Source organism: Phlebotomus argentipes, unplaced genomic scaffold (genome assembly GCF_947086385.1).
Source record: "Phlebotomus argentipes unplaced genomic scaffold, Phlebotomus argentipes genome assembly contig_39, whole genome shotgun sequence".
In the NCBI taxonomy this organism is placed as follows: Eukaryota; Metazoa; Arthropoda; class Insecta; order Diptera; family Psychodidae; genus Phlebotomus; species Phlebotomus argentipes.
Window position 1 is genome coordinate 1,759,514 of NW_026776182.1, and position 26,124 is coordinate 1,785,637.

Consider the following 26,124-nt stretch of genomic DNA (forward strand, 5'->3'; position numbering starts at 1 on the left):
TTCCTCATAATATTTACTGTGAAATTGCTGAAGAAAATCATATAAATTTGTCGTTTTAGCCACCTTGGTGGTTTTTCATTAAATTTGCAAGAAGAACACGCTCACGCATTTAATATTTTCCCTTGAATGAAAAATATGTTGGCTTTCTGTTGCCTATAAACGCCCACAGTGGGAGATATGTGGGTGAACAGAGGTGGGCGATCAGAGGGTGGATAAAGTGGGTAGAAAAAATACCAGCAATCGACTATGGATTTATTCATGTAGTACACTTGACGCCATCTGTGAACTGAGAGCGAAAACCGATTCGAATAAAGCTTTGGGACATTTGTATATTTGTTGTCACAATTCGAAAATCCCGGTTGAAATTATTCCTTCAACTCTTTATGTTTTTAATTTTGGTGTGGTAAGGACAAATAATTGGGAAACAAGAAAAAAATGACTAAAAACAAATTTCATTAAATTTCTTATTAACAAGATTTTATTTTCGGAATAAATAAATTATTAACAAAACGTGCAATTTATCATTATTTCATTCAAATTTTTACTACATTTTCCTCGTTATTCTTTTTGAGGTGTTTGCTTGCCAATAAGAAATAAAAATATTTTAAGTCATTCACTTTATCATTTTCGTGTTTTTTTTTCTATGCACTTCAAACTCAAATAAAATTTTCTTCACATTGTATGTAATTCATTAATTCATTTAAATGCATTCAATAGCGCCATGAACAAAAGATGTTTGTTTATCTATCTATCAATTAATAAACGGTGATGAAACTTTTACCCCTTATGAACTATATCATTGTTCTTTTGGTGTGGCTCTTTATGTATCAATCTCACCTAGAAAAGTTGTGATTGTTTCTATGTGAAACCATGATTTAATATTCCTTGCGATTTTATTCCACTTTAGGCAGTTTCTATTATATACACAGCATGTCAGTTGTAATATCCTTATAGAATTTATTTACAAATATTTCAAGAATTGTCTATTCCGATAGCCTACATTTTATTTCGCTCCAAGTTTCATCACCTATTGAAAGGAATCTTGAATTTGTCTAATGTGTATTCAATTTATTCGCTAATTATTTAGTTTGATCGTTAGAAATAGAGGTAATAATTACTTTTTTTTTAAATTTTGGTATTGCATTCCAGTGTGGTCATTCATTTTGTCTCCTCAAATTTTATACTCCAATTTTTTCTATGTACAGTACATATACATTTTGCATTGGCCTTAATATTTTTCATATTTTTGTATTTTATTTACAATGGATTCTAAAGCAAAATTTCTCATGTAATGCAGCTATTTGATTACTTCTTTGCAAAATACTAGTGAATTAATTAATCAGATAAATTTATTATGAAGCTGGGAGAATTCATGAATGGAAAAGTGTTTGCATTTAAAATGTTATCACAGATAATTAATTAACGAGGAGAATAAAATGAGGATATTGAAAAATACTCAAATATTGTTCATGGGAAATTCCAATATTTTTTCACATTCATTCATCGACTTATTTATAATTGAATTTTATATATCTCCCCCATCTTCAGACGATGTATAAATTGAAAAAGCTCTAAAAAGTGTGTAGCACAGCTTCCAGATAGTATCTTTATTGATTTATATTTTTCAATCATAAATTATTCATCTAATCATAATCTACATGTAGAATTCTAAGTATCATTTAAAAACTATTCTTACTTGTTTGTTTTCTGGCGGTCCTATGAATTTACTACCTAATCACGTATTATCCTGCACATTTTGAAGATCACGAAATCGACAAAAAAAACAGGATTGCGCGTCACTAAAATATACAATATTCAGTTATTTATATTAATTCTCAGTGCAAATTGGCCGACAATAAGGCGATTATCTAGTATTTATTTAAACTCTTATTGATACTCTCTGGATAAAAAGGAATTGCTTTCAGTTGAAAGTTAAGCATCTCATACCACGTCTCATGCCTATATTGATGTGTCTCTTTTAGAATATTCTCTGCACTTGCAATGTTATTATGCTAAATCTCATCGAAATACATACTCTATTAATGATTTCTTCAACTAATTATAAGAGTAGGCTAGAGGCCAACTGTTGGCGATAATCTCTTGCAACTTTTGTTCTCATGCAGCGTTATGTAGTACCTGACGGGATATCCCACATTATAGTTTAATAATATTCGTCAGTTTATTCACACGTGTTAGTTTTTAAAATGGCAGGCTATTAATATCTTTATACTCTTTTTACACAAAGATGCGAAAATCACTTGATAGCGGAGTACTTTGTGAGATGATTTTCGTTCTCAAACGATTTAAAGAAGCAGATATATACAAATGCTTTCACCTGGATTGTACTTAAGTGTAAATAAGAGATTGTTATCAGGAAAAATTAAGTGATATGGAATATTCTGTTAATTTTCTGCTCATTGTTTTAAGTAGTTTAGGGTGACCAATACTGCTGAAAAATGTGCTTCATTTGATTTCTTATAAGACATACAGTTTTCAGGCATTAATTGTCGTCAGAGCTTATAAATTTTGATTTGAACATTGTATGATCTGGTATAGCAATTCCTAAAATTTAATAAATTCTTAAAAATTTTTACTTCTTTTGTTGAAATATACTTCGTTTTTTCCCTCACTACACGAAAAAGATATACAAGTTCACTTCCATAATTCTAATCATATGTCTTCATATCGTATGTATCAAAAGAGGTATTTTGAAGAGACTAAATTGCGTTACATATGCATATAAAGAATTATGAAAACTCGCAAGTGCTAACAAGCTGACATATTTCAGAAAACACACTTAAACGTCTAAGAAGGGAAGCTCCCCTTCGCAGAGAGTATGTTTTTCCGAAAAACATTCAAAGATAATTTTTGACGAAATTTTTATATGAGACAAAGAAAGATTTCATTAATAATAAATTTTAAAGAGTAATAAATAGTTAAACGTTTGATGAATGGATTAATCCACGAATAAGCGTGATTTGTGTGAAGCAAAAATATCGGAAACCTAAAGCCGGTGAGTGTATATATTTTCACAATTATTCTCTTCAGTTTACCTCTAAACCTAAAATTGAATTGAAAAAGTCTGTACATCCAATAATTTAGCACAAAGCACACTTTTATCCAGAGCATTTGCCCATCCTAATCTACTCTACATTTTCTTTCTTTTGAGCCCCTCCCCTGTATTGAGTCCCCTTTTTTGGGAATCTCTTGGTAGCCTTAGAGCAAAAATTGGTCACATGCGATTCCCTAATGTATCTTAAAGGTGTATTGCCCAGAGTTGCTCAATTGCGAGCGAAAGGGAGGCCCGGCTGAAGGAGTGTGTGCGTCTGGGGCGCCATCCATGACCTTAGTGCTCAGCGCCACTATTGTCAGTCTGATGGCGCGCCAAAATCCTGGGCTAGAGGAACTCCCGTTTGCGGGCGGTGGGCGCCGTGGGTGGGTCCGTATCCAGCAGTCGCGCCTGTTCGGGGCTCTGTTTGGGGGGCGCTGGGGCCTTCCTGCTCTTGGAGCGACGCTTTCGGAGCAGGATCGGACCCAGGCCGTTGCCCCCCGAACCAGCTCCGCTCGTGGCAGGGTTCACGACTGTGGCCGAGGCACCACCACTCGTACTGGGTGGCGGCACGACGCTTGTTGTGATTGTCCCCATGGAGATTGTCGTAGGAACCACCGGTATGGGCCCAGCCTCCTCGGCAACCGGAGAGCTGCCGCCCGATGTAGTGGGCTCCAGCGAAAGACGCTTCACCAACTCTGCCAATAAGTCTTCGATTTTGCCAATACGTTGGGACATCCTCTGCATCTCCAGCCTTACATCAACTTTCATGTCCAGCACTGTGGCGATTAAGTCACGCTGAGCCAACGTCGGTGGCTGCTCCCGTAGCCCCGTGTCATACGTGTCAGACGTTGTGGCACGGGAGCAGGCCATTTCAATCTGGCGCTCTCGTTCCAGAGACAAGTTTCTCTCTAAACGCTCCCGTTCCTTCTGCGCCATGAGTGCCGGGTCGAGGAGTCTGTCGCGTTCAGTGGGCTGTCTCTCCAGAGACGTCCGCTGTTCCCGCTCCACATGTAAGGGCGGTCGATCCCTCGGCGGTGAAGGGTCCACCTCGCCGCCCTCGTCAATTGTATCTTGACGAGCGAGCGACGCCGGACCCGGCGACAATTTTGGTGTCTTAGGAAATACCTGAAATGATAGCAAAATAAGGCGCATCTCTTTATATGCTTTATATATATCCCTCTGAGGACTTATAAATATGCTAAGCTTCTCCGTCTCACAATGGGATTCCAAGAATTACCGCCTCGACCGAAAATAGGATATGCTCTGTTTAGACTCATTCCATCTCCTCAAGATTTCAACCCAAACAGATTTTCCACGTTCAAAATAAAACAGCGTTCTTCTACAGAAAAAACCCTCACTCCAGATCTAAAGCTTCAAGCGGCTTTGAATTAAATTTCTTTTCTAAGATATTGAGCGGCATTCTCAATACCTCAGTCAAGAATTCAACTGTCGTTTATGAAAAGTTCAAAGATTTCTATCCAGAAGCAATGGGAATTAATTATAATCTCACCGAAAGAACAAAAGTTATATTACCTATCTCGACGGATTTATAAAGAGAAGTTGGAGAAGATTAATCTCCTGCTTCTTAAAATAAAATTGAATTTTCAAGCAAATCTGAAAAAGGAGTGTTCAAAGCTAAATGATGTATCAAATAAAATGCTCGGACTTGAAGATTAAATTTTCTAATACTCAATTTTGTTAATCCTCAGACCCCATATATTTTACGAATCAATTGCCTGAAGAATTAAACCTCGAGATTCTGGATTACCTTATTTCCTTGGCCGCCGTTGCTGCTGGACGTACTGCTCTGCCTTCCTTGTGCACTTTCTCGGAGACTCTCCCTGGCACTGAGACTCCTCGAGACGGCTACTTTAGTGCTCGTGTCGCTAGCGGAGTCCACGCTGGAGCTGCCCAAGAGACGTCCCCATTTGCTGGCACGAGTACCACGTGCCGACGGTGGACCCGATGATGGTGAGGGTGAAGGTGAAGGCGAAGGTACAGCCCCCAAAACGCGACTGTCCTCCGTCAGAGTCAACTTGGCGGGAAGCTGTGACGGAAGGAGTCTTGAGAATGCTTCAAACTTTTCTGTGGGTGGTTGAGGAGGAGTCACCTTTCCTCGGTCTGGCTCCGCGTCACCCTTCTCGGCGTCACTCTGGGTCGCATTTCCGTCCTTTGACCCAGATGTGGGCTGTGGCGTACGCCTAAACTTTGAGAAAATCTTCCGCACTAAGTGATCCTGACTCGTGGCTAGTTGGGGTTCATTCTTACGTCTCTCCGCCAGTTCCTTCTCCCTCTTCACATCCGCGACTTTTCTGTAGTTGGTTGAAAAAGCGTAATTCTAGCCTTTCTTAACATTAAAGTAAATAGAATCTCAACGCAGGATCTTACCTAAATATAAGGCGATGTCTTAAGTTGTAAGTTAAAACTAAATTTCTGGCGAAGCTATTTGCAAAGGCTTGATAAAAGTCCAGCACTTCCAACAATTTATCCCGCTTTATTGCGTGCAGATCACAATAGGTGAGAGCACGCACATTGGCGGCACTTTGGCCCACGGCCGAGTCTTTCCAGAATTGATCACCGAAGACGTCACCCTTACCCAGTATCGCTACAACTTCATCATCCTGAATTACCTCCAGACTTCCCGTCACAATGAAGCACAGGCTGTCTATGCTCTCGCCCGTGTGGTAGAGTAGATCTCCTGCAAAATTGATGAGAATTATTGCTAGCACGTGGAGAAATTCCCTCCACAGTCAATCAATCAAGTGCTTCGGAAAAATTTTTATGAACTCTGGGTGCAAACTGAGAATGGTTGATGAGAATTTCACAGAGAGGGTGAGAATCGACGAAGAAAATTAATTTTGACGCCACAATTGGTCAGTTTGTATTTAAAGAGGTTAAAGACAACATCATAGAAAGACCAGAAACCGCCACAAAAAGGATGAGAAGGTCATTGAGTGAGGGATGCAGAGTAAATATTATTAGAGTTTCTTATCAAAACTTTCCATTCTATAGTTCTTCTATATGGCACTGTTATTTGTGTATCAGAAAATATAGTGAAATGTGTGCAATGTGGAGAATAGTGATGATAAAAGTCTCATCCTAATTTTTGCTACCACTCATTACATAGTGCACTCACTGTTAAGACTCATTTTCCTCCCTACTTATTTTCGTATCGATTTTCTAAGAGAAAATTCCCAACTCTCATCACAGCATTGAAGGTGTACAGCAGTGCAAGAGAGCAAAGAATTCTTCAGGTTCTTAAGATCCCTGTCTCTTTTCATTCTCGTTCAAATAAACTTACATACATTAAATATTTCATGGCTTTATATTTACTATATATGTATATAAATATATGTATATATACATACTTTTATGTGTTTGTGTGGATGTGTAGTGTATATAAACTGTGCATGTATGTATGATTATAAAGAATACAAAGAAGATACTGTCTTTTTATCCAGAGTGGCTCATAGCACAGAAGTGGTGTACATATTAAACGTTTACAATTCAACCTCCATCAAATGCAATTATCGATTTTGCCACCGTGTCGAGTTAATTGAACCCCTTTCGACGCTGTATTGCAAATTGTCATTCACTTACAATTTAATCATGGAGGAAATTGCATAGAATGTCTGGTTTTTGAATTGCTCAGTACCTGATGAATAGTAAGGATATGACATATTTGAGAAAATCTACCAAAGCAGAATCCATCCACAAAGTATTGATTCACTAAGTAAAACTTCAAAATGCCATATATATATATATATATATATATATATATATATATATATATATGTATGTACATACATGTGTATGTTCTTAATTGCAATGCAATATTCACTAGAAGTTTAATTAAATTTGCAATTGGAAATTATTTATGGCGAGATTTCGCATTATGAATTAAATACATTTCACGTGAACAGCAATTAGAAACTCATCTAACGAACATGAAAGAGGAAACTGCACTGAAATACCTTGTGAAATGCAATATTACATATTTAAATTTAATAATCTACAATTTTTTCAAAAAAAAAAATAGTACCGAAACCCACAACATGTTAAAGGATTATTTAGAATTTTTATCTAATAATAATTCTTGAATAATTTCCTTAAAATTATGTTTTTCATTGATCACTTTTTCGCAATGACATTTGCATACATAATTATATTTTGTTGAAAATAAATTATCAATTCATGAGCCTTTCAATTAGCCGATTTTACTAGAAAATGAGTTAATATGGAGTGCTTTTAATCGTGCAAAAATCGATTATTTTGCAATGTTAAGTTACACCTATCACCGTAAGCTTTGAAATAAACCATAATTTCATCAGCTTGAATCTTGACAGAAATCCCTCAGGATGCGATGCTCTTGAGTTTCCCAGTTCAACTAGGAAACTGCAATCAAAAGTTGGAGGCATAAAGAATCAAAGTAATAAAGTTGCAGACGGAAGGTGAATATGTGGTGATGCTGAGGAATTTTCATTTGGACTGGTTAAGGTGGGGTTTGATGTAGTATATGACTTACCCGGTGCCGAGTGGGACATCATGAAATGCATTGCGAGTGCACGAAGACAGCCGTCCGAGGCGAGCCGAAACGCTGGATGCTCATTGAAGACCTTCCTATTGAGGTGCACACAGATGTCGGCCTTCATGTCTTTGGGGCAGTAGTTGAGGACCTGCGTGTCAATCTATATGAAGAAAGCTCGAATTGCCGGCTGCTCCCATAAGATGGGGCAGCACATCCGACTTACCTTCTCCGTATCGAGACCCTTCGTCATGGCCCACGTAGAGACCACGTAATCCATGACACGCTCACTCAGCGCCTTGGGGACTTCATGGAGCTTCATGAACTCCCTTACGTTGTTCAACATGTCATGATACTTGGCCGTGGCGGATGTCATTTGCTGAATGATGGTGGTAACATGACCAAAGATTGTCGCGTAGAGCAGAGCTGTTTTGGTTATTGCGGCGTGAAGAAGCAACGCAAGACAAGGAGAGAAAAGATATGGGGAAAAAGAAGGGATGCCAGATAGAGGATAACAATCCTCAGATTAATCTTGCTGATCTTATCGAAAACTCAGTAATTCTGAGGCGCACGAAAGTGAGCATATAAAGTGACTATTATAGCATGTGAGAAGCAAGAAGGGACGTGATGAGGATCGTCTCTGTCCTCACCGCTTTATTGTACGATAAAAGGAAAGGAGTAAAAGAATACAAAAGTAAAATGATCAAATAGCCGAGTGCCAATTACAATGGGCCAGTACCCGAGCTATACAAGAATTCAATGCTATCTTGTTCTGGGGTGAACGCCAAAATCCCCTTTTTCTTCAATGTGATGCTCTTCTTGCGGAAAACTTTCGCCCTGAATACAAGCCGTACTCAACACGAGGAGGGATTTTGAAGTTCACCGACCTTGTAATTACTTTTAGAAGCACATGTAAATCTCAGTATATGTAATCCCACTCATTCCTCAGCAACACCACTTAATTGAGATTCAACAGAGTGGAAGTCATTCCCTGAAATAAACATGCCCTTCTTGTATGTATGTATATAAACACTCATCAAATGATGACAATTGAGAACAATCATCATTGAAGTATGACTGTGAGGATTTTGTGGTTAAAATGTACTACATAGTGAAAGGTCCGAGAGGAGTGGTGGATGACTTTTTTTCTCTCATCTCTTTACCAAGAAGCAAAGATTGTGATGTGACAAAAATTAATGACTTATGAAGAATCAGACTTAAAAATTTTCTTCTGAGACAAGACCACCACAGCGAGTGCTGTAAGCAACTGTGGGGTGCTTCACCTCGAGAATGAAAATTATAATAGCTTGTTATGAAGATATGTATAAATATATAGAATTCAAAAAATCGTTTGAATAGAAAAATTAAGGTTGACTAAACAATGAAAGGTGTTTTTCATAAAAAGGTCACAATCCATCGATTAGAGAAGAAACAAGGTTCACTGAACATCTTAAGTTGTATATTGAGACAAAAAAAATGTATCAATATCAAAAAGATGCCAACGAAGCAAAAACACCCACAAGGAGAACCATTAAATGTGAATTATTCAAATTATTGCTAAATGAATATTTAAGTTGAATATAATTGTATGAAATTGTCATCCACCGTGAAGAAATCTTAGAAACGAGAAAAATATTAGGAAAAAATTGTAGGGAATATAGTAATTTCCAGGCAGAGTGAATTCTCTTCTGCACAAGTGATTCAATAAAGTGTGAGAGAAGCTTTAATATTAATGTATAGAAAGAAAGCCATAAAATACTGGTGATAAAATTGAAACATTCTAACCAAAATATCACTCAAAGTATCTTCTTCTACAAGAAAATAGCAGAACAAATAGCAAAAATTCTTTATAGCTGATAGTACAGAATTTACCACCCCTTTTTCTCTTTTGTATAGCATTATATTGTGACAGAGTGAAGAAAATGTGAAAAGTGTGATATTCTCTTGATGTTTTAGCTCAAAGTGTTTTTAGAGGCAAAACTATGCAGTGTTGAATTAAATTAAATTATTGTACAATGTGACCATCTCTCCACTTTCACGATAAAATGTGAAATGGTGAGTAAAAAAGTGTGAATGATCTGATTTTGCGAATGAAGGCACCATCAACTGGCTACGGCATTTGTATTAATTGTAATTAGACGAGGCAACGGAACGTAGAACACCGCACCTGCAATTATCATCATGCAGATGGTGAACACCTTCTCGTTGTCCGTCTCGGCAGCGACATTTCCGAAACCCACCTACAAGAAGTGGAAGGAACAAAAATTCCATCTTAGCTAGCATATTTTCTCTCCTAATTACACAAACTACACAACTAAAAAGAGAAATTGTACTTCATCTTTCCTGAGACACTCCTTCTGGCCGGCAGTGCCTTTTATGCAAATGAATCAAAAATGTAAACATCATTACATATAAAGACATGCATAGAATTGATATTTTAGGAACGTGTTAACTTTAGGAAAAGTTAAGTGTATGTAGATAAAAAAAAATATGAATGAACAAATGTTGAGATAGAGGAATTCATATAAAAACATCTGAATTGGTTTACCTTATTATTCTTAGCTGTTTTCATAGATTCATCTTATTAAAAATATTTCATTAGTTAATTTTATAATTATCTTTACACAAGATTCTTCTGACTCGAATAGCACTGACCAGTGAGAGCGTCTCAGATGGTATTCGGCATAAGAGCTTTTCACACAAAACTTCTACATCAAAAAGCTCTCTCTTCCGACAATTTCAACCCACGTCGATGATATTTCTCCCTTTTAAAGCGTGTAATCCGTCGTAGGAACGGAACTTACTAAAGAAAATATTGGGCTTGGTAAATTGAATGAGTGTTGGTTAGAAAAATAGCACAGGAAGAAGGACCCCCGTGTCCATGCCATGTTATTAATTCACCGTGATTGGACGGATTCCCAGGGGAGCTTTCAGAGCAGGAGCTGTTATTATTCAATCCTCACCAGAGGGACTTCCCTAATTGGTGGATAATCGTGCAAGATATCACTCACCGAGGTCATGCATGTCATTGTGAAGTAGAGAGCTGTGACATACATGGTCTTCCGCGATGGTCCATTGATGAGTTCCGGGGCATTCGTCTCGTTGGACCAGACATACGAATAAGGGCTCTGGGTGACATTTGCCAACTTCCACAGCCAGCTGAACTGAATCTGTTGTAATGGGTGGCAAAGAGACAGAAAAGAGTGAACTTTAAGAAGGGAATTACGCAGGGCTTGATTTGTTGAGGCTGGCCGAGAAAAATCGCTCCGGATGGGAGAGTAAAGTGTAGGGGGAATCTATCTGGCGACAAGAGTTTCAACTCACTCCATTGTCTGCATCACTCCGACCGATGGAATACCAAATGCAGGCGAGCCAGTGGGCTACCAGCATATAGAAACAGAGCAATAGAATAAGCATCGCTGCTCCGTACTCGAGATATCTATCCAATTTCCGTACCACCCGTCCCAGTCGCAACAATCGCACGACTTTGAGAGCGCTGAACAGGGAGCCGATACCCTAGGAGTGGGGATGAAACAATGGTTGGAGATTATTTTTGCCACTGCGAAGGGGGTGGAAATCAATAGGGCCAAAGTACGTGAGAATTATTTCATGAGATGAATCTCTAAATATTTTACAACTTCTTCATCATAAAACACCCACCCTTGAATCTACGTCACATCCAACTCTCGACAGTATCACATACGGTTTACGCAACACAAAAGAGAGGTAACTCATAACACTGTAGAATGTACTCACACATTTTTAAATGTATCTAAAAAAATTGTTGTTTGTGTTTTTTATAGTGGAAAAAGTGTTTTTACTTTGTTCTTCTGGAAGAAAAACATCTTGAGAATGAAAAGCAGTAGTCAAACCTTTTTGCTACCCAAAGTCCATAGAATGATAACCCCTTTCGGAAGTATATGTAGCTACATGCTAGGAATTTATTTTAATAATTTTAATGTCATGACCCGGTTTGTAAATTAATTCAGAGATTTGTATGTCCCAGAACAGCTACTAATTTAGTAATACAAGTGTAAAAGGTTTTACGAAAACGTGATATGGTTGATCTTTACCTGACTTTAATTGCGTTTTTAAACATCATTTGCTTGTAAGCGTGATTCATCTCAAATCATATAATATAATCAAATTGAGAGCAGTAAATGAATCATCAAATTTTCTACTGATTAGAACCTCAATATTAGGTTTACAAAAGATGACGAAATTCATGGAACATTTTCAAAGAGATGTGCAATATCTGAGCAAATAAGGGGTGAATTTCCATAATACGATGTGACTTTTCTCTTGTAATTCCAATGAATTTTTCATCCCACTGAAAATCTTGAATCATAAGCGATTTTCTTGCAATAAAGTATGAATGTCACTCGTGTTATTTTTACCATAAGCAATTTTGCTGTGGAACAGGTTGGAATACTTACATCATCATCATGATCAAATGCATTGAAGACATCGTAAGGCAAACAACTGAGCAAATCGATGATGAACCACGACTTCAAGTAGTTCATACGTATCACTTTGGGGTCGCTCACAACCTCACCGCCGGGCCCCACGAACGTAGTGTGAAAATTTAATACTGTAATCAAAGTTTTCCTCATCATTTAACCAACCGACTATGCACATTTGTATTGAGATATGGCATGGGAAAATCAATAGACGGGCGTCTCCAGCCTAAACTGAAGTGTCTTGAGCATCCCACAGATATGTATCACGAACACTTGACGTGTAGGCCAAAAGACCTCATCCCTTTTTGTACGGAGTGTGGATGGCAAATTTATCACTATCCAAAGCGCCTCTCCATACACTAATCCTAATACTAATGGGGTAGAAAAAGTGTTTGATGGATTTAAAAAAAGAAATCAGGAAATATTGCAAGACGCACTGTAAATATAGATATTTTATATGCTTATGTACGCTTTAAAAACTTTCCCAATTTAAATCAAGTCTCTACCAATGACATGGTACCTCAATGGAGATGATTTTCTTCGTTAATAAGGTCGACTCAAAGCCTTAATATAATGTGTTCCCAAGAATGAGTGTAACTCGAGACCAAAATCCACTGAACACAGCCTAAGAAAATAAACATTTCATAAATTATAATGCAAAATTTGTCTTTCCTTTTTTTTTCAACACATCCCATTCCATCTTTAAACCTACCCCGAGAATATACCTTTTTTATTTCAGCCATGAGATATAACGGAATTATATATATTTCATTAATTCAATGAAATTATTTGATATATCTTCTTTTATAACTTCTTTCTCATGTCGAATTTATCATTTTCTTTCTTTCTGCTGTGGGTTTACCTTTCTAAATTCACGTGATTTCCTTCATTAAATCTCTTTTCTTAACAGTGCCATAAAAATACACCATTACATTTTATGAACGGAGAAAGATGAGAAGACGCTGTTAAATCTGAATTCCACATAAGAATTTCATATTAGCTTCTGCTTTTTGATTCTCTGATTTTTACGTAATCAAATTAATATATAATTGAAATTAGAACTTCTACATTGTGTTAATACTCACCAATATCTATGAAAAATATAACATCTACGATAGAGTCAACCACTAAAAGTGACACATCCTCTGAGGTTTTATTCTTGAAGGCTACGTTGTATGGTACCTGAAATAACAAAAATTACTCAATTAGCAGGTGATATATCATCGTCAATTATTCCTTAACTTCCTGCTTCCAAGAATCTCCTGAAAATGTGTCTCTTACATGTGTCAAATGAATAAATAATTGTAGTAGGATAATAATTAAATTCAGTCTTACAGAATGAAGAAGAGGTCGAAGATTGAATGTTAAGGAATTCTTTGAGGCAGTGCAATACCAAAAGTATGTACTTCAACGTTTTAAATGTATCACTCAGTAAAGAAAAACATATCCAAATAATATTCTTTTGTGTAAGTCTGCTTTTCTTTATAACCCTATTATCGTCTATTCCTATTCTATATTGTGATTTTAATTCAAAGCATTTTCATATATAGCATAATAACAAAATTGGATGACCAACTCACCATAATCGCAGTATAAAAAGTTAAACATAGTATCACCCAATCCCAAATTGCTTTAAATGCACAATAATGTAGGAGAATGTGTGGAGGTGTTTTAGGAGCTTCCTGTCGATACTGTGGCATCACATCTGCACTCAATGACATCATCTGCAAGATACAGACATTTTATAAAAATCTATTCATATACACATATCACTACCATGTCAACAAAAAAAATTACATGAGCCAAATGTGATTGCTTCGTGGGGTCCTTGAGGGTTGGAAGATGTGCAGTGAATTGGCGACTCCGCGTGACGGAGCGTGCCAGTTTGGCGAACTTGGAGAGACCACCCTTGGTATCTTCGCTGTCGATGGGCTGCTTCAGTGCTGTGATATCGCGAAATGTGAGCAAAAATAGCACCACGAGATCTCTCTCGTTCCTTATTGGAGCAATCTGGAGCAGCAACCATAATGGTGTCTCTGCAAAAGAAAGATCGCACACGATATTTCACTTAAAATATTGTATTTTATTCTCTTTTCCTCTTGCGTTATTGATATTGATAAAATGGTACCCCTAAATAAATATTAGTTAAATTATGTTTGTAATTCTTCTTCTATATGAATTTAACAGGAAACGCTTCAGTACCAAAAACAGCTTCCAGGCAGATACAAACGAATGCGTCCCCAATGATGTGCTATGCTTTACAACTATCCCATCCAATTTCCCCTATAAAATGTATATGTTACCAAGCATCTGCGTAGGAATATTCGCAACAACTTGTGTTGCAAATTACTGAATCTGCCAGGCTATGGATTATGGAGAGCATTGCACAACATGATTCTCTGATCATAACAAATTGATATTGTCTCTAAGATGTTCCATACATACTTCTTGAGGATGTAAGATAATTCCGTATCTTTATCGTTCGTGTTTTTCTAAATTAAAATTATAGTGATAAACTGGATTTCAATAATAGACTTTTAGTAAAAATGGATTTTAAAGTTGATCAAAAGATAATAAATTAATTTGTTCTTTCTTTATTCAATCTAACAGATCTAAAAAATATGGCATTTAATCACAATGTTTGCAATTTTCTTAATAGAATATTAACATGAATTCCCGAAATGTTATCTGTCTTCATGTCTATATGAATTTCCCTACTTCCCCAGTTGATATGTATGTATAGAATAGTCAATGGAACTGTTTGAAAACCTTACTTATACATGCAGAAACACACTGTTGCTACTGAATAATGCTTTACTACCTGGGTGTTGACGGAAGGACGATTATTGGCTCGAACGAACTTGACCCATATACCCAAAATATAATCTCAGAAGTATGTTCAAAATATTTTAAATAATTTCATCCAATTGTTGGTGAACTATTGAAAAAGTGAACCTTCTCGAACAACTATTCTTATCTCCATTATGCATATACTTTAATGCCATTGATATTCAAGGTCTCGGCTTAGATACATATGAACATACAAATGTTCATATGTTTCATGGGAGGAGAAAGTGTTCTTATGATCACGCGTCATGCTTTAGTGATACAATAACTATAGAAAAATTGATGTTGAAAAACCCACCAGTAACTGACAAGTACACCATACGACTCCTGACTGAACAGTCACGGTAAAATCGCAGTGATAAACTAATTTGACTGACAGGCGGTGGATTTCTTCATGCGAAGTTCACGACTTACTTTTTATGCTTCAAACACCTCCTCTCCATATTGAATTGACTAGCAAATCAATATTTAATAAACCATCGAGCACCACTTTAGAAGCAATCTTCTCAAATAAACTTTCACTTTTTTGGGGTTCCATGAAGCCAGAAAACTCCGTCTATTTTCACAAGCCCGAACCTTTTAACTTTCCCTTACTTCCATTTCACCGTCTAAATTCAGGGTAGCTATAGTCTCGATGAAAAAGAAAATTTTATCTCAACAGGGTGCTTTTGTTGGAGGAAAGGGTATATCAGACGGAGAGAAAACTTATTATTTCCTTTCTTCAATTTGAGAGAAATCTTTATGAAAAATTCAACTCCTAATGCATCTCGTGTTCAATATCTCTGCCTTTCTCTTACACTCAGAGGAAAACACACATTTTCTACCTTCCGTTTGCAATAATCAAGCGCCGTCATGTGAAAAGTTCTGGTTGAAGTGAAGAAATTCAAGGATTTTCATTTGAGTCATTAAATGATACAACGATGAATTGAAAATGTTGAAGAAGAAGATTAAAGATAATCATTTCTCAACATATATATTATTTGAGTTTAAACTAGCCATATATGAGAAGGGGAAACGAAGTGAACTAACAAATAAATTAAATCTGCTATTGCAATGAAAAGTTTATATGAAAAGTTTTTAAAGGGAAACTGGATAAAAGAGTTTCAAGCAACAAACGCATTTTGAGCTGTAATTGAATATAAAATGAGCAAATACAAAAGAAAGGCTTTAAATTCAACAAACTACGAAACAATTTTAATACTCGTTTCAGCATATGGTATTGACAGCGATGAAAAATCAAACTACCTATTTGAAAATGAGCTATCTAAAATATAGGTATTGATAAATTCTTCTCGTTAACAACTGCGATTCATTTGTATTATATACAAAAGTCTTAAACTGCTTTGATGAGTGGGAAGTTAATAAAGATATGTATGATGGAAATTTCGTGAAACAGGCACATTCTTGGAACATGAATTCACTAATAGAAGAGCAAGAATGTCTAAAGAATTTAACAGCCTTTTATAACATTTGTTGTGTACTTACTATTAACCGTGGTTTTTGATGTTGGATGTTTGGTGCTTGAAACTGTGTAACATAAATATGGATTAATTACAAACTTTTTGCAAAGTTAGTCTGTTGCGAAGGTCACAACTCTCTGACCCTTTAAATAATCTCTATGATTATATTGCAGGAAAGGAAAATGTATTTTATATTCCGTCATGATACTTGTGAGATAGAACATATTAAAATTGAATTTGTTCCGTTCTGATTGTGTCACTTTCTCTCTCTCTTTCTCTCTCTCAATAGGTAATGTAATTCGATGTGAAATGAATTAACGTAATTTGTGGGAAAGTTTGCTGTTGATTGGAATCTCCATGCATAATTGATACCTGGAAGTGATTTATTCAATTGTTAGCAATTCCTCAGAGAAATGTGGGCAGAGTTTTCTCGTTCCTTTATTAAAAATGCTTTTGTAGTTTTATTCATGTGTAAGTTTTCGGTTTTCTAAAAATTTTACACTTTCCCGTGAGATGATGTTTCTGGAGGACTGAGCAATGAATCTGAATAAATGAATGAATCTGAATATGAATTGATCCGTTTTTTATACATCTATAGTATCTTTAAAAAACACTGTAAAACAATTTTGTATCAAAAATTAAAACATAAAAAGAGAAATTAATAGACTTAAATCACAATGATAGAATTCTGGTAAGCACACCATCTAGTGTGGATTTTGAATTATGTAAGTGTTGACCTAGTTTAGTATAATAATGTTTTATTGAGAATTTTGCATCTCAATAAAGATAAATTAGAGCTGAGTTAGAAGACTTATTTGCTACAGTACATGATATACATATATTAGGTGCGCTTTTCAGGGGAGTAGATATAGTGGAAAAATCTAGTCATATAACACTTTGAAGATTTATTTTTTGCACTTAAGACTATTAAGACACAATTAACGACACAAAAAAGGACGTGATAAGCAAACGCCATATTATTAATAGAGCGAGCTTCGTCTAGCTCTAATAATATACGCCGCAGTAGTCACTGTTAATTATTCCTGGGCAAGGTAGCAAAATTCAAAATGAACCAAATGTGAGATTATAGTGATACTTCCCGAAGGAGGTCACATGCGAATTTGCAATGCATTGAAACTATATATTCGTACAAACGTTCGTGAAGATTTCCCTCTGCAGAGATAGGATTGAGAATTAAAAATTGTGCAATCGTTATCGTGTAAAATTGCAAACTCATGTTGCGGAAATTGAGTTTTTTTCAGGGGTGCATGCATGTATATGTATAACTAAAGGAAGGGCACTCCGTAGTGTTTGGGAAAGCGGTCTAACACTGGGTGTACGGGTTTATTTGGTGTCAATGTGCAAAATTTAATGAATTTGGAATGAAGAGGTGGTTCATTCGATAGTGGCTTTATTAGCCAGGAAATATTTAAATTCCCATTTTCATTCATGCCTTCCTTCGTCTATCTTCCAACACTCATTTTCGCTTTGAGGAAATTGGGTTAGAGGTGAAGTTCGTTATTGCGAGTGACTCGTAACTCATGACCTTTACATATTTTTGCGTTGTCCAAAGAGAGGAAAAAGGGTGGAAGAGCCGTAATAAATTGCTTAGTGGGTGATACTGACTACTGCAAAGGGTAGAAGTGAGTCACGACCATTTAATGACTTCCATTAGTCTGCTTAACATTCAAAATAGAAATTCAGGTAATTTTTCTGAACACTCCCGAATTCGAGCGATTTATCTCAAATAAAGATTTATAAGCATATATAGTCTCATCTTGTGAATATTTAACTAATTACACATAACATGTGTACAAAGCTTTGTTAAGTAGGTACATGAATGTAGCTATGTATACAAACATGTATATGGTACATACATATGTATTAGTTCGCTAATGAGTTCCATGCTGACCAAATTATTTTATATTGGGGACTGTGTGCCCGAATTTGTACTGGTTAGAAAACTCCTGGTTATTAGAAGTGCTAATTTAAATGTATTCCAACTTGATGCCGCGTCACTCCATTAATATAAATTTCGGGTAATCTGAGGTATGAGATATCCACAAATTGGCCTCCTTTGTAGCCACAAGCGATCCACATAAGGAGAGCAAATTCAGCTCAGAACATGAATAGACTAGTCTTTAATATATTATCATCACTTCAGTGTTACACATAATTTAACATTTTGCTATAAATTTTGAGAAAATTACTTGGAAAACGCACAATTCTTGACACTATTTCGTCAATTTTCTCTTATTGGATTTCCTCATTCAATAAATTGATGCTCCTTAAGATCTCACTTCATTATATATGTTCGCAATTCCGAGAACAAGTCCAAAAATCTATAACGAAATTTTTACATAATATCGCAATCTCATAGAGAAAAGGAAGCATTTTTCAGCCCTGTTACATGGAATGACAATTTTTACATAATTTATGTATATTTATATAAGTATACAAAGGGTAACTGTATTGAAGTAGTGTCGAACCCATCATAAATATTTGTACGTTATTATAACAAAAGTAGCAAAATATCCCTGGAGCTGTTGTGCTTAAAGAAAAGAGATTCCATACCAACATGAACGGGGGAATTTGTATCAAAAGGGAAAATGAAAATGGGCGGTAAGGGATGCTCGTGAATCCAATATACACGAACACATAGATGAATTTACTCTATCTCATTGTGTCGTGTTTCACTCTTTGTGCACATAAATGAGCAACGGTTATTATGTTCAATTTTTGCGTGTGATATAAAGAAACCTACTGTGATAACGTTTCGTGTGACAAGAACTTCATCTCGATTTTCTTTGTTTGGTTGTAGATTTCTCAGAAATCACTAACTAAAGCACTCTTGTATTGCACTTGAAAGGTGCAAAGATTATAAAGTAGGTAATGTAGGTACTAAATGAGGCTTTGATGTGTTTTAAATATTCAAACTGTTGGACGAAGTGGTGAAAGATTTCAACCCTATTTACCATAGCAATTTGGCATAATGCCAAGGAAGACAAACACTAAACCATGTTGCACATTTTGTGATAAATTAATAATTGAAAAGTCACTTTTGCTCGTTGTCGTTTCACACAATAAATAACCTGTTCTGCAATTGCCCAGTTAATTGTGTAATTATTTATTATCATTTTTTTGACAAATAGTCTACTTCATCACCTGTCGCTGTATAAATTTGTTCGATGTTCCCCATATGATTCTAATTAATTACACTGATATTTACGTAACTTTTTTTAGCAGATTTTTTTTAACAGAATATGATACTTTAAACTATATTAAATTCACATTGTATACTCACTGTTTTTCTTATACAGCAACACCTCAAATTGATCGTGCTGCTGATTCTCCAGCGAATACTCCAGTCTTGCCACAGTCTCTTTATCTGTCAATTCGCCATACATGAAACCACAGCTAAGAGAAGAATCGGTTTGTGAGATCACTAGTGAAATGTTTTGGAAGAAGTTATGGAAAGACCGATGATTTTACCGGCATGATTTTTGCATAACTTCCGCTCGATTGTAGCCGCTAATCTTGCAGAATGATTCATTGCAGTAAACAATGGGGAAATCCACAATTTGAGCGTTAGCCAGGAGGAAGGAACTATCGGCTGTGGAAGATAAGACCAAATAGAATTCATGAGAATATATGGAGAGATGATTATTAATAATACATTGTTATTGTGATACATATTGTGTCATGTTGTCTCTGGGGAGGATTAAAAAGATCACATGGGAAATGTGTGTTCGTGCAATAAACAGGCGAGAGGCATCAACAAGCTGGAGAGATACAATTGCGACATTGTAAGGAAATTGTTGTCGTTATCGCGTCGATAATTTAGTTTGTAGGTGTGAGTATGTATACTTACTGAAGAAAATTATAATTATGAATATATATTGTGAAAATGTCACCGGAACAATATTAGAAGACGGGGATAATTAGATTTTCTTTCACTCACTCAAACTCAACCCACGTCACCACGCCATCTCAAAATTCATTTTGCGAGTAAATATAATTGCTTTCAGTCAGGCTAATTTTGGTACAACAATAAATCTCCGTATAGTGAAAATTAACCGGCTGAGAGAGTGCCTTTTTGCGGAAGCCAATTTCGCCATGACGACATTTCCCCAATCCCTTTTCTTGCACACTAAAAACTTTCAAGCTCATCGTGAAGCAAGTTCTCACAATCAACACAACACCCACCATTGGCAGACAACCTACAAAGCCACGTGTTTGTTTTTGCCACACACTCACCCATTAATCGCCCCCGGACCCAACCAATTGTTTGCCCAGGGATAATACGGCGATCGCCCATCATCTGTTCAGGAAGAAGCTTACCAACGAATGGTCAGGATGAATTCAGGCAGCTCCTCATCCTGAAATCGACTATTTGGGTCACTGTGTGGAGACTTTGTGATGTTTATCTTAATAGCCATATTTCAATGACATGGATTTCGATGACAATTAAATATTTACCCATCCATTACGATTATTTTTTTACAAAAAGTCTCTCTAAAAGTTATCTGTAAAACCTCGTAACGGAATGAGGGACTTCAGGTTTTTTAATCCCTTAAGTAATTTTTAAATCATTTTCTGTAGATAAGTATTTTATTAATAGCACTAAAGTAAAAAAAAAATTCTGCAATTTAAATATCATCAGCCATTTTTCTCTTTGCTTGACACTCTCTCTCTCATTTATGTCAAAACTTTTTTGCTCAGAAAACAAATTTCTATAAGTACATGTACATGTACAGAATACCGTGCTAGTCTTTATATGACTGTGGCACGAAATCCCCACGAAGATCATTAAATCAGGGTAGAATTCACTTCACTTTCGACACGAAAAGAAAAATTTTCAGTGGCGCGCAAGGTGGAGGCAACCCCTTTATCGAACAAACTCATCTGAGAGGCAGCGCCGCCCATTCTAGATGCACATTTGTGAAATGAGGGGAGAAATTGCATTAAAATCCACCCATTTATTTTCCTTACTGCATCTGTCAAGGGCAATCGTGCCACTCACCCAATTTAACCGAAGTGCAATGAAATGCATGAGTTCTTTTCCCCTTCAGACATTACCTGTAACACTTATAAATTCGAAATGATTTTTTGCTAAGTGATAATCTTGAAGACAATAGCTTTTTTTACTTAAGTATCTCTCGTAGTATAGGTATGGTTTTCCCAGTTATGACCTTTGTGTCTGACGTCATTACTTCTAGAACAAAAGCAATGATAAATTAGACAATAATATGTACATAATGAATTACACTCCCTATACTATTTGCAAGTCAATGAAGTGAGCGTAACATAAATTTATGCAATATTACATTTAGCTTGTAACTTCCTTAACGATTTTTTCGAATCAAGATTGTTGATTAGATTCACGAAACCAATGCTTTGGTATTGCAAATATTTACATTCCCGCAATTTTTTAGCCCGTGTAACTGGAATTTTAAATAATTTATGAATTTAGAGTTGCATTTTGGAACTTGAGGGAAAATAGTTTTTCAAACTTATGTATGTATGCATTAGACACGTAATTTTGAATCAATCAGATTTTCAATTACATATGCATGGGTATATGTGTGTATGAGTAAGAAAATCAATATATATTTAAAGTCCAAATATTATACCCTTCTATTAAGTAGAATATCAATTACACTTTGTTTTGATGATCACGATTAATTATACAGTCAAGATTTACATCCTATTTGTGGTTTTGGTAAATTTTACTTTACTTGTACTAAAATATTCGTCATTTCACGTTGTTTACCGTGATGGTTACTGTCAAAATTTACAAACCGATTCTCCTTCTTCTGTCTTCTCGCCCACTTCCTCTTCCTGTTTATACACATTCATATGCATATGTGGAATCAGCTGAAATTCTGACCATCTCTCTCCCTCCATTTCTGATTTGACATATATGTTTTGTCATTCTCCATACTGTCCCCTTTAATTGCAATTCAGCAGAAAAGTGGCGTATGAATCAATATTGGGAAAATCTATCCACATTGTGGGACAGCAAGACTTTTGCGTGGGCAATTCTGCGTGAAGGAAAGGACGAGAGATGGAAAAAGCACGCTCCATCGAGCAATGAAATATCCCTCTTCAATTTGTCATTCATTATTTTCGCTACTCATAATTATCCCCATTGCTGAATAAGAGCATCTTCTAGTCATTCCTTAGATTTCTGAGCGGAGGATGTCATTTTCCATTGGTGTATGAAGACGGGCGCACGAACATGGAGGTTTGATATAACATAAATGAGTTCCCATGAACTAGGATTGCGACTCCAAGACGAATAAATTCGTCGAGGACATGAATTGTTCTCCGGAGCGTTGTCTCAATAATGCCATGGAATTTCTGACTCCCCTCAAGTGACAATACTCAATGGAATTGATGTTCTCGAATTATTTGTACATCGTCATGGAAGACTTCAATGACTTGTATTAATTCCCACTCTCATCTTCACACATTTGCCATTTATACCATCGATCCCATTGTCATCAATGATGCAATTAGAGAGCGCTTCAACCATGAGTCCCTATCCAATAGAGCGACCATGTTTTCACCATATTGATTTTCTTTATTGATCAAGTGGCTTTCAACTTGTTATGTGTATTTCTTCGAGACCATGCTAAACCATTTTACATTTACTATTATTTTACAATATAATGATTATTATAAAATAAACGGATATTGTAGTTAAATTACATCGCACATACGTAGTCTAACTATCAGTTATCTGGCAACAATCCAGATGCAATCTTAAATGAAGAAGTACAACGTAATCATTCTATATGAGCCCCTAGAAGTTCCTCCTTGTCATTTCGAGGCAGTCCTGGTGAGTTGAGAGACCAAAAGCCCCCAAGTCACACACACATCATGGTAAATTGAAAGTGTCAAATATCAAATCGTATTTTGGCGTGAGAAATTGCATTTCGAAGGTTTCGCTCTCAATTACCTCTCTCAGGACACCTTTTGGCATGTTAGCCACAATAATTCAATTCGAATGCATGAGAAATGTCAACTGATTGTACAATCTGTGCCTGTAGAATGCGTTGAACCGCCCACCGAGTGTTATTTTCACTCAATCAAACCTAATCCCTATACCAGACGACTAGCATTCACACCATACATTTCCTCGCAAATACCGGAATAAATTAGGAGTAATGCCTAAAATTACTATACGCCACACCCGTTAAATCACTCTATACTGATAATATTTTTACGACTAATTAAGACTGTAACAATGCTTTTGTAAATTTATGCGCAAATATTTTATAAGCGACGGGAAAACTCGTATATAATAGTGAATGTTATAAACCCAGCAAATAAAGTTCTTCTAATTAAAATTTTTTAGCACAACGAATTACATTTTGCATGAGAAAAAACTTATCCGTAAGTTAAATGTGACTAACTTTAGAAAAGATTTTATCAAACATTAAAATCATCATGAGTTATGACAGTTTTCACAAGAAATGTCTTCACTTAGACCAGAAACTATATATTTTAATCATCTCCATTCAATGCTGACTTATAAAATTGTCTATTAAATGTATTTGGAGTTGTGGAAATATCTTTTGTAAATTAATTCAATTGAAAAACTTGTATGTATGCAAATCATGCCTAGGATTGAGAGAACACACATCGGAAATGGGAATGTTACAACGGATTTGAGATAAATCGGAAATAAAATACAGTTTACTATATGAAAATCAAATTCAATAACAGAATAAATATCAATTGTATCAGAACTCAGCCATCAATTTATTCCTCTCCTGACACCCACAGATTTTCCTCCTCGCTATTTAGATAAACAAATTCTAGCAATCATCATAATTCCTTTTCGCAAATTATATAATTTAAATATTTACATTTCTCGACATTTCACGCACAGTGAAAGCAAAGGTAAAACTCTCCCTGCAATAGAAGAGACTAAAGTTTTGGGCCCGCTGTGAGAAGGTGACAAAATTGCGGAACAGACTGTGAAACAAAAAGGAAAAGGAGAAATATTTATGCCAAATCTTACTGTGTTTTTGGTGAAGGTAATGAAAATTGCTGTAGCACGACAGGCAAAATAAAAATTCACACGCTTTGCAAAGTCAACAGAGTGGTGTTTGTATGTGCTTTCGGGATTTTCCACTGCTTATATATTCATGTAGAAAATCATGAAAATAGAAGAAAATAGGAGACAAGAAGCAGTCTTATATTCATTTAACATTTTCATACACGCAAGATTATTTTAGGTACGAGTTGGGAAAATTGTCATACTGCTGAGGAGGTCCTTAACACTAAGAGAACGAAAAATAACTCTACACATATATATTTCACTCAGTCGCGCTTTCTCAAATTCCAAAACTCACATAAAGTTCTTTACGATTTCAATTCGCACATAAATTTATTAACATAAAGTCTTCTTGGCCAAATGCTTTCCCCTCCTTTGCATTACATTCTTCTTCAAATGTGTCCCATAATCAAATTTTTTGATTATGTCGTTTTGCGCAAAACACGCAAAAGCAAACAATTAAAAAAAATTAGAATTTTCTGCCGCAGTGGCAGAATAATATAATGGATGAAAAGGATGCGCAAGAATAAATGGGGTTTTATTGTAAATATTTGGTTGTGGTGAAACATTGAGAAAAAAAATTCCTATATATCTGGTGATAAAATCCCCACAGAGAGACTAAAATTGAGGATAAAAGGAGCAGTTCGTTGAACCAGAGTAAACTTTGAAAATTCATCAGTGTTGAAAAATAAATAATAAAAATTTTATTTGTATGTTGTGTCGAAAAATATGACACTCTATATTTTCATTCTTTCATTGTCCACATTTATAATTGATGTTGTAAAGCACGTTAGCCATCACAATGAGTCCTAAATAGATAAGACTTGCATTAAAGAACACTAATTTCAAAATAAAATTAATGGGACGGCAAAATAAACGTTTAATTCTATTATTACTGTACTGTACATATTTCAATATGTCCATCGCGGCCTAAAAATATAAATTCCCCGTTCCACAAATATAGATATACATTCTTTGTGGAGAAACTGCTTTCCTAGAAATATTTGACAGTGTAAAAGTGCCTGAATTTTTTTGGCAAAGCCGCTATGTAATCAGTTCTATATTACATATCTTTCATGTTTAGCAGTTGCTGAATCTGTCATTGAATCGTTGCTCAAATGGCGGGGTGTAAAAGCTCTCACCATGTAAGATATGGAGCTTCAGGGGACTCGAGAGGAAGAGATACTTGATTCAAGTATTAATTGTGTGCAAATACCCTCAAGAAGATGAAAGCCATTTTCATCTTCTCGCGCCAACCAAGAAATTGCTTCCACTTACGTTGGGAATTTGATCTCCTGATGATATTCTCCAAGAATGTGTTCTGTGGAGCAACCAAACCTCTTCTTCCGCCTGGCATTTTGCGTCTTCTTCTGTTGACTCTTTGCAGACGACACACTCCTTCACGATGGTTCCCCTACTAACCTTCAGCAACCACTTTCACATTTAAACACAACTGAAGAAAGAATCACATACTCTCCAAGGGTTTTCCCATCCTGAAGTGTATCCACTATAAATCCTCTGGGATTGCTCTCACGTGCAAAAACATCACACTGCACAGCACTGCTATAAGCATTTCACAATAGCTACAATTTTATCTCTGTGAAGAATCCGGCCGGATATGAACATTTTTTGCTTTTATACTGGCATTCGTGGAGGTGCGCTATCACGGTTAAGTGTATTCGCAACGAAAAAGACCCAAAGGAGCAGAACCA

General features: G+C 36.0%; 1 protein-coding gene across 1 annotated transcript; it reads right to left on the minus strand.

Moving 5' to 3' along the window:
* Positions 1 to 515: 515 nt before the first annotated feature.
* Positions 516 to 25,947, minus strand: LOC132263795 (potassium voltage-gated channel protein eag). Its single transcript, XM_059763779.1, has 16 exons — positions 25,691 to 25,947; positions 19,837 to 19,957; positions 19,649 to 19,761; positions 13,835 to 14,073; positions 13,618 to 13,761; positions 13,123 to 13,219; positions 12,014 to 12,168; positions 10,902 to 11,093; positions 10,589 to 10,747; positions 9,745 to 9,817; positions 7,804 to 8,003; positions 7,578 to 7,728; positions 5,441 to 5,750; positions 5,163 to 5,364; positions 4,821 to 5,099; positions 516 to 4,177 (listed from the first exon to the last, which is right to left on the minus strand). Exons 1-16 carry the CDS (start codon positions 25,767 to 25,769, stop codon positions 3,398 to 3,400), a joined length of 3,294 nt encoding a protein of 1,097 aa, XP_059619762.1. The 5' UTR covers positions 25,770 to 25,947; the 3' UTR covers positions 516 to 3,397.
* Between the last annotated feature and the right edge of the window lie 177 nt (positions 25,948 to 26,124).